Source organism: Centroberyx affinis, unplaced genomic scaffold (genome assembly GCF_046629955.1).
Source record: "Centroberyx affinis isolate AG114_WGS23_722 - 3 ecotype Tasmania unplaced genomic scaffold, CSIRO-AGI_Caff_v1 ptg004457l_1, whole genome shotgun sequence".
Taxonomy (NCBI): domain Eukaryota; kingdom Metazoa; phylum Chordata; class Actinopteri; order Beryciformes; family Berycidae; genus Centroberyx; species Centroberyx affinis.
Window position 1 is genome coordinate 1 of NW_027282124.1, and position 10000 is coordinate 10000.

The window sequence follows — 10000 nt, forward strand, 5'->3', positions numbered from 1 at the left end:
TTCACATCACAGACTGTTAGAACCTGTTAGAACCTGTTCACATCACAGACTGTTAGAACCTGTAGAACCTGTTCACATCACAGACTGTTAGAACCTGTTAGAAACTGTTTACATCACAGACTGTTAGAACCTGTTCACATCACAGACTGTTAGAACCTGTAGAACCTGTTCACATCACAGACTGTTGGAACCTGTTAGAACCTGTTCACATCACAGACTGTTAGAACCTGTTCACATCACAGACTGTTAGAACCTGTAGAACCTGTTCACATCACAGACTGTTGGAACCTGTAGAACCTGTTCACATCACAGACTGTTAGAACCTGTAGAACCTGTTCACATCACAGACTGTTAGAACCTGTAGAACCTGTTCACATCACAGACTGTTAGAACCTGTTAGAACCTGTTCACATCACAGACTGTTAGAACCTGTAGAACCTGTTCACATCACAGACTGTTAGAACCTGTTAGAACCTGTTCACATCACAGACTGTTAGAACCTGTAGAACCTGTTCACATCACAGACTGTTAGAACCTGAACTCTGCTACCTTGATGATTTGGGTTTGAAGGTTCCATATTATAGGAATTCAAATTTCCTATTTTCATTTGTTTCAGTGGTAAAATTTTAAGTTACTACATTTTATTTATTTATTTTTATTTTTTAAAGTATATTTATTGATTTCCAGAGGGAGAGACAATTAATGATGAAGAAGCTTGATAAAAACATGCAGCCTCTTTTCCACCTTCCCCCCCAACACAGAACACATTCTCCACACACAAGAACAAAAAAAAAAAAAAAGTCAAATAATCAAAAATGAAATAAATTTAAATTAAAATAAATAAATACAAAATAATAAATAAATGAATAATAGGAAACAGAGATAAAACACAAGACAGAGGGTTTATAAAATGAGGTATAACAAGGCAGTCAGACATAAAGCTGGATATTAAACACATGAAATGAACCTGGAGGTCTGAGTCCAGTCTGTAGAGCGTCTGGAGGGCCTGGCCCGTCCTCTACGATATAAAGTTACTACGTTTTAAAAAATCCTTAAGTTTTTTGCAGACCGGACCTCTGACTAAAGCCTCCACTCACATTAGAGCAGCCGCTGCTGTCGGCCAATCGGAGTCCAGTGTTGTGAGGATTTAGGCTTCCCATTGGTTCAGTCCAACTCGTTCTGACTAAACTGAACTAAACTACATTTAGATTTGAGCCGCAGACACGAGACAGGGACCGGACTCACCAGACGGACCGAAGGTGTTTCCTTGTGTCGTGCTGTGGTGGCTGGTGTTGATTTCCCAGCATGCCTTGTGAGCCGCTCCTCTGTCGGTCAGCTGCAGGACTCCCGGGTGCGGCGGGCCTGTTCCTTCAACCTGGGCGCGGCGTACGTGGAGGCGGGGAAACCGCAGAAGGGTCTGGACTTCCTGCGGCGAGCGCAGCCCGGCCCGCGGGCCGACCGGGTCGCAGACCTCCAGTTCAACCTGGCTGTGGCCCACAATGCACTGGGGCGGCGGCAAGAGGCCGCCGCGTATTTCCTCCAGGCCGCCCAGCTGTACCGATCCCAGGGGGGCGGAGCCAGCGAGGGCGACGCCTGCATGGAGATGAGCAGGTGCTACGTCAAACTGCAGGTCAGAACCAGAACCTGAACCTGAACCAGAGCCAGAGCCAGAGCCAGAGCCAGAGCCAGAGCCAGGACTAGACCCAGAACCAGAACCAGAGCCTCAACTAAAGCCAGAACTAAAACCAGAACCTGAATTAGAGCCAGAACCAAAAGTGGAGATAGAACCTGAACCTGGACCAGAACTAGAACCAGTAGTAAAACTAAAACCAGAACCTGAACTAGATCCAGAACTAGAACCTCAAGTAGAGCCAGAACCACAACCACAACCTGAACCAGAACCATACAGGTAGTTCAGTGTGTTCTAAACAGCGTACAGAGAACCAGACAGAGCTAATGCAGGAACATGCAGGAGAACCTGGAGTCAGAGTCTCATTCCAGACCCTAACCCTGCTGTGTTTTAATAAACTGGATTAGCAGTGCTGACGCAGCGTTTTAGAACCCAGGTGGTCTGTCAGAAACCACATGAAGGAGATTACAGCTTTCTGCCTGCAGACCGACCGACTGTTCCTAAATATAATTTAAATAAAGTTCAACATATTCAACTTTCTGTTTCTGTCTGTTCTGTTCAATTCACTGAGCTGATGGCTGCATCCCAACCTGTGTGTGTGTGTGTGTGTGTGTGTGTGTGTGTGTGTGTGTGTGTGTCTGTGTGTGTGTGTGTGTGTGTGTGTGTGTGTGTGTGTGTGTCAGGACTGGACTCAGGCGGTTCAGGGTTTCCTGCGGGCAGGGGAGAGCTACAGGGTGGCGGCCATGTTGGATTCTGCTGCCATCGCCCTCAAAGAAGCAGGAAGTCACATGGTCCAATCGGATCAGTTCAGCCAGGATGACATCACCAGCGTGCTGACAGAGTGTCTGAGTCTGGCGGACAGCGTCACCGACCCGAGGATTCTGGGTAATTCCTTTATTAACCAGCAGTGTTAATGAGTAAAATATTACTCATGACTCATTTTGACAGCAGCAGAGACAGTGTGGGAGCTGGAGGTCTTCACGGGTCTACCCGGACCCTAGGATCCGAGACCCGACCCGGGACCCGTACGGGTTCGGGTCCACGTTTTATTACGGTCAGTCGGGTCCGGGTCGGGTCCCGTTCTATTACCGCGGGTCCCGGGTCTGTTTGTCATTATGTGTAAAACCCGAGTGGATCGGAGCTGACCCGTGATCAGCTCCGATCGCGTGACGAGACGAGAAACACACGGAAGCGCCGTGTAACGTGACGATCAGGCTGACCTGGGATCAGATCACAAGAGCAAAACTAAGGTGAAAAAAACGTTGAGCGGCGGCAGCGAGTCGGAGCGGAGGAAAGGATCAAGATGGAAACCTTCTTCACTGAGGGGGAAAATAATCTATAAACTATTGTTTTAATTTAACATGCAGGTTCATTTCCTCGTCACTCAGCCTGTTGTAGCTTCTCAGCTGCTGGATCCATGATGGAGTCTCACTGCCACCTACTGGACAAACTGTACGGGTTACAGTTATTAGTCAGACCCCATGTATTTCCAGGGAAACGGACACTAGCAAAAAGTTTTTATTAGGGCCCGAGCACGACCTCGTGTGAAGCCCTATTGTATTTCGTTCATGGAATTATTTTTCTTAGGCCAAATAAATCGGACTTTTGAGGAGCTAAACGAGCTCGAAAAGTTGTGAAACTTTGCACACGAGTCAGAAGTGGTGAAAAATTATATATTTTATGGGTCTCGCTCATGGGCAAAGCGGCTCGATAGCGCCCCCTACAACATTTAAACGGAGTGTCTCTCGCCGTACGTTTGTCCTAGACCTACGAAACTTGGTAGGCGCGTGTATCATGTCCAGACTTAAAAAAAAGTCTGCGGTACCATGCGCCTAAAACCGACAGGAAGTCGGCCATTTTGAATTGATTGTGACATTTTTGGCCGTTTTTGGCCGTTTGCAGGGGTCGTACTTTAACGAACTCCTCCTAGGCGGTTGATCGGATCCACGTCAAACTCGGTCAGCGTGAATAAAAGCCCTCAACGATGAAAATTTATCAAAAGCTTCAGTTTTCGTCACACGGCGTGGGCGTGGCGAGGCGGCGAATTTCCATGTTTCGCCACGAAACAGGAAGCTGGGTTAACTTGAGCTTACATCGTCCGATCTGCACCAGATTTCACATGCTGGTCCACAGTCCAGGCCTGAGGACATCTACAGGCCAATTGGGAGTCATAGGCATTGCGCCACCTACTGGCGACAGGAAGTAAACCTTGCGTGACAATCGTCATTGGATTTACATGGAATTTTCATGGTGTGGGCCACGTCGACCGGTCGGTGTCCGGTAACGACGCCGCGCACCCCGACTTGCACACAGACGCGAGGGCCGCTCAGGACTGCTTGCAGTTTTAATTTTGAGAGTGAATTGCCCCACAATATGAATACATTTTGATTATATCTTTTATTTTGTTGGTAACTGTTGTATAATCGCAATATTACACTCCAGGGTGAGCTTCACCGTCATATTGGTCCTTCAGTGATGCTTACTGACCGCATCGCTGCCGTGCCAATAATGACAGTAAAGCTCACTTGATTGAAATGAAGCTGAATTGATTGATTGATTGAATCCATTCCAAAGTGAAGGTGCTGTGTGGAGCAGGGAGAACCTCGCTGACGGCGACCCGGCGTCACGCTGGTGGAGGAGCTCCAACGTCAGGAGGCCTTAGTTTCTGCCTCTTCGGCCAACTGCTTCATGGTCTTCCTCAGCTTTGTGCCTCCCGCACCCGGGTCCCTGAGTAGACCTGAGGCCGATGTACCGACAAAGCCTCGGCATCCTACCTCCACTGGGTACTCGCTCCTTTTCCTCTCGCAGGCGGCCTCTATCCCTTCTTCCCATGGGATGGTGAACTCCACGAGGAGTACTGTCTGTCAGCCCTCATCTTCCCTCATGTTCCCTCATCTTCCCTCATCTTCCCTCATGTTCCCTCGTGTTCCTTCGTGTTCCCTCGTGTTCCCTCGTGTTCCCTCGTGTTCCTTCGTGTTCCCTCGTGTTCCCTCATGTTCCCTCGTGTTCCCTCGTGTTCCCTCGTGTTCCTTCGTGTTCCCTCGTGTTCCCTCGTGTTCCCTCGTGTTCCCTCGTGTTCCCTCGTGTTCCCTCGTGTTCCCTCGTGTTCCCTCATCTTCCCTCGTGTCTTTGCAGGGGAGAGTGGAGCTGGTGCTTTCTGAAGTCCCTCCTCGCCTGATGAACTGTCTGTCACCTTGTTGCAGACAGCAGCGCTCCCCCTGGCTGACCCAGCTGAAGGTTTTGTGGGGATGGAATGTCTCTGGTCTCTGTGACCGGCCTGCCTGCTGACCACGCCCTCCCGTGTTGTCCAGACTCCATGGCGACCTTGCGACTCTGCTCTGATCTTATAGAGCTCTTCCTCTGATCTTGACGCTTCTGACAGGACCGTCTCCTTCCTCTCCTTTCTGTTGGCCTTAGACCAGAGTTGCGGTACTTCCCCCTATTGGAGTCCTGTCCGTCTCGCTCGGACTCTGCCGACAGCCTCGATGTGTTAAAGCCCGCCGATCGCCTGGTTCACGGCGGTTTGGGCTTTCCGTTTACGGCCCGTGCGCACCTGGACTCCCTCAGTTCCAGGACCAACTAGGGCCGGGTATCGCCACTGATTTCCCGAATCGAATCGATTCCGATTCACAAGGTCCCGATTCTGACACAAGTGCCGGGGAACCCAAGAACAGACACGCAGACTGGGGCTTAGTTTTCAAGCAGTGTATTTCATAGATAATTTCACAGTGAAATTGGGTCGGGCTGTAGGAGCTGTGGCCGGCTGAGGCAGAGTGACAAGGAGACGATGAATTAGAACGAACAGGAAACTCAATCAGAGCTGTGACAAGAACTTCAAGAGAAACTCGGCTTGAAACGTAAAGACGTTTGCTAAACCAACAGTCCAGCAGCTGGCAAACTGCACACTAGAAACTACGATCTGACGAAGACTGCAGGCACAGCAGGGAATCAGTAGTCGGGTAGATTGACGGACTCACCTCCCCACCTGAGGAATGCAGGTCCAACCTCACGCCCACCACACACTGACAGAGAGAGAGAGAGAGGGAGGGAGAGGGAGAGAGAGAGAGAGAGAGAGGGAGAGAGAGGGAGAGAGAGAGAGTGCTGCCAGGCGGCTGCCATGACAGATTCGATTCGATTTCCGATTTGATTTGATTCGATTCGATTCAATATGGATTCGGTTAGGGACATTTCAGTTACAATACCAATTTTGCTTGGATATGAAAGAGATTCTCAGAGAACTAATGCTGTAAATTGTACAAGGAACCCTCTAACCTGGTGCATTATTAAAATATTAATGTTTACATTTAGAATTGACCCCAAAGCAGTTACATTAATGTACTTTTTATTTAACATGGCCAACACACTACAGCAGTCAACACAATATAGTGCAAGTTGTGCAACTCTGAGCAGGTAAGAGCCTTCTGTAGTGCAGTGTAGCTTCAAGCTTCAAGCATCCATGGGAAAAGGAAATATTAAAAGATCGATCTCAGGATTTTATGAATCGATATCGGATCATTCAAATGAAGATCGATTTAAATCGGAAAATCGATTTTTTAAACCCAGCCCTAGGACCAGCCTAGACTTTTCCAGCTTGTAGTCCAGGCTGATGGACTGCAGAGGCAGCTGTAAGGTGTTCCTCCCAGAGAGCTCAGTTTAGGGGCACAGTAGAAAACCCAGACCTGCTGTCCCATCCATCCTGCTTACTGTTGATGAGGGAATTTTGCACATTTTCAGTGGGCACATGACCTGTTGGTACAGTGTGAACTGGTCGCACCAAACCTTGAACTTCCTTGGAAGTTGGCTTGGTTTGGTCCTCGCCAGGCCATTTGAGAGATGTTTCTGTTCGACCTTCCTCATCTTTTTGTGGGAGAGCTCTGCCTCCCAGGCTCTGGACGGGCTGGTTAGCCAACAGCTGTGTTTCTGTATGGTCATCTGACTCGCTTCTGTAGAGACAGACTTTGCGACTTGGATGGCTGAACTTTCATCCTTGCCCAGGACACGAGTTCAGACCGGTTCAGATCGGGTCGGACTGGTTAGACTGGTCAGAGTGGTAACCTGTCTTCTCTCCTCCAGGTGAGCTGTACCTGGCGGTGGGCGTGGCTTACTGCCGGCTCAGGTGTTTCTGGGAGGCGGTGCGGTGTTTCCAGCAGGCCCTGCCCCCCCCTGCCCCCTCCCCCGGCCCCCCCCCCTCCGGCCGCCCCCCCCCCAGCCTGCCCCCCTCCGGCCGCCCCCCCCCCAGCCTGCCCCCCGCCCTGCTGGCCGACACGCTGCTCAATCTGGGAGCCGCACTCAACTCTGTGGGCCAGTTCAGACCGGCTGTGGGCTACCACAGACTGGCTGTTGGGCTGTACGGTGAGACACACACACACACACACACACACACACACACACACACACACACACACACACACACACACACACACACACACAAGCACATACACACACACTGGACAGACTTTGCAGGTCATTCTCATTAAACTTAATTATCTTAATTCACTCTTTGGTATATGGCTTTCTGTGTGTGTGTGTGTGTGTGTGTGTGTGTGTGTGTGTGTGTGTGTGTGTGTGTGTGTGTGTGTGAGTGTGTGTGTGTGTGTGTGTGTGTGTGTGTGAGTGTGTGTGTGTGTGTGTGTGTGTGTGTAGGCTCCCTGGGCCGGCGTGCGGACCAGGCTCAGTGTTTCAGTAATCTGGCGTTTGCCTGCAGCCAGCTGGGTGAGGAGGAGGAGGCAGAGGAGAGCTTCATCCACGCTCTGCAGGCCTTCAGAGACACTGGTACATCTACTGTGTTCTGTTCTATTCTGTTCTATTCTGTTCTATTCTATACTATTCTATTCTATTCTATTCTATTCTATTCTATTCTATTTTATTATCCCTCAGATTCCTTGTCTCAAGCTGAATCCATCACACATATTAGTTTTCATTTCAGCCATGATAGTCTGTCTCACCTGTCTTTCCACCTGTCTCTCTCCACCTGTCTGTCTCTCCACCTGTCTCTCTCCACCTGTCTCTCTCTCTACCCGTCTCTCTCTTCCTGTCTGTCTCTCTCCACCTGTCTCTCTGCAGAGGATTACCCGTCTCAGTGTCAGGTGTGTGAAGCGTTAGCAGATTCCTACCTGAAGCAGAAGAAGCTTCAGAAAGCTGCTGAACTCTACAAACAGGCTCTGTCCGCACTAAGCCGCTGCCCCGTGACATCACAGGTCAGAGGTCAGAGGTCACCGCACCTTGACGGGTCCAAGTAGGTCTATCTGCAGCCTGCAGACTCCCTACAAGAGACGTCCCTCAATGCAACGCCAGTACAAGACACGCCCCCTCGTTCTCTTTGCTCATTGCGATGGAAAAGGACGTGATGTGAAGCTTTTCGGGGGCCGGGGACATTGTGGCAGACGAGATCGCTAGAAGAAGCTGCCATGGTTTCTATAAATGACACTGAACAGCCTGCATCAATCTGTATTAAGCTGGTTAGCAGCTGGTGAAGTAGCTAACTACTGACCAATAGACCTCCGGTTCTAGGCTGTTAGGTAGCTTTAACCTAATGTAGCTAAGTATCAATCAATTGACTCTGTGCTATGCTGTGTGGTTAGCAAGCTAATTAATCAATGAAATGTATTTTTTAAACATAACATTGTTATGATTACTACATTTATTTTGTCCTTTGACTCTCAATTGCCAGTTGGTACTAAGCATGTTCTTCAGTCTAGACTACAGTGCTAAGGCAGCCTGTAATTCAGTTATAAGATGGGATTTGATGGTGACAGTGGAGGAAGACCTTCTGTCTCTGCTGCTCCGGCTGCAGATTAGCTTGATTAGCATGATTAGCTTATATAGACGAAGGAAGGTCTCCCATGTAAATGTCCAGCTAAATGTCTCTGCAGTTAAGACTCTGCGGATTCCAATGACCCTTTTCAGCCACCGTAGCCTCAGGGGGCGTGTCTTGTACAGCTGTACCTTGTGGGGGCGTGTCTTGTACAGCTGTACCTTGTGGGGGCGTGTCTTGTACAGACGTACCTTGTGGGGGCGTGTCTTGTACAGACGTACCTTGTGGGGGCGTGTCTTGTACAGACGTACCTTGTGGGGGCGTGTCTTGTACAGCTGTACCTTGTGGGGGCGTGTCTTGTACAGACGTACCTTGTGGGGGCGTGTCTTGTACAGCTGTACCTTGTGGGGGCGTGTCTTGTACAGACGTACCTTGTGGGGGCGTGTCTTGTACAGACGTACCTTGTGGGGGCGTGTCTTGTACAGACGTACCTTGTGGGGGCGTGTCTTGTACAGACGTACCTTGTGGGGGCGTGTCTTGTACAGCTGTACCTTGTGGGGGCGTGTCTTGTACAGCTGTACCTTGTGGGGGCGTGTCTTGTACAGACGTACCTTGTGGGGGCGTGTCTTGTACAGACGTACCTTGTGGGGGCGTGTCTTCTAGGGGGGCTGCAGGCTGCAGATAGACCCTTTTCAACTGGTCTGACTGTCAGTGATGTCACTCACTGTTTTAAAACATTTTAGTTTGATTCTAATGAATAACATTAAAGTATAGTAACATTAAGTATAAATACATAAAGCAGGACTGTTGCCATGGTTACCACTGTACACAGTACTGATGCAGTATTAATGTTCTCTCTCTGCAGGATGGCTCCAGCTCCGTTCAGGATCGTCTGGTTGAGCGTCTGACTGCGGCGCTGCAGCAGCGTCTGTCTGTCAGCCTGCAGCCCAGACTGCAGGTCTGCATCAGTCTGCATCAGTCTGCATCAGTCTGCATCAGTCTGCATCAGTCTGCCGGCTGCAGCTGAAAAACACTGAAATACAAAAGCTGATTGGCTCGATTGTTTCTCCGAGCGAGAACAAGTCGTTGAGGGAAACACCTGGTTCAGACTCAGGAGTCTGAACCAGGATAACCAGTCACATGATTTTATTCAAACTGAACAGTCTGATTTAAAGCCACACTATTATCTTTAATGAAGAGAAATTATTAAGAACAGTTATTAAAGACATCCAGTATTTCCACATCTAACATGATAATATGCGTTAAACAGTATTGGCAGTCGCATGATTTATTGTCAGTATCATGCAGCTGTACTTGACCAACAATAGAATTTAAATTCCCTTGACTGGTTGTAAACTTGATGTCTTCATCAGAGTAAACCTTCTTCTTCTCATCACACAGAGGCCTCGCCCACTCAGACCCCGCCCACTCCGGCCTCGCCCAGACAGCCCTCCCTCCGGACAGCCAGGCAGGTATGAACCGGCTAGTCAGCTCTCACTATCACCGGATCCTCCAATTAGCAACGACATTAACATTTAACATTACGGAGGCATACAGGGAGTCTGAACCAGGACCGGGAATCAAACCCTCAACCATCAGAGCAGAAACCTCACATC

The 10000-nt window shown here is 49.4% G+C and overlaps 1 protein-coding gene across 1 annotated transcript in view; it reads left to right on the top strand.

Moving 5' to 3' along the window:
• Positions 1 to 1304: 1304 nt before the first annotated feature.
• LOC139665120 (tetratricopeptide repeat protein 24-like) overlaps positions 1305 to 10000 on the top strand; it is a gene marked incomplete at its 5' end in the record, with an annotated part of 12196 nt that continues 3500 nt past the window's right edge. Inside the window, 8 exons of the mRNA XM_071544091.1 lie at positions 1305 to 1630; positions 2314 to 2515; positions 6704 to 6802; positions 6857 to 6982; positions 7274 to 7402; positions 7694 to 7815; positions 9250 to 9342; positions 9758 to 9856. Of these exons, the coding sequence (XP_071400192.1) occupies positions 1305 to 1630; positions 2314 to 2515; positions 6704 to 6802; positions 6857 to 6982; positions 7274 to 7402; positions 7694 to 7815; positions 9250 to 9342; positions 9758 to 9856 (1196 nt within the window). The remainder of the gene's footprint in view (positions 1631 to 2313; positions 2516 to 6703; positions 6803 to 6856; positions 6983 to 7273; positions 7403 to 7693; positions 7816 to 9249; positions 9343 to 9757; positions 9857 to 10000) is intronic.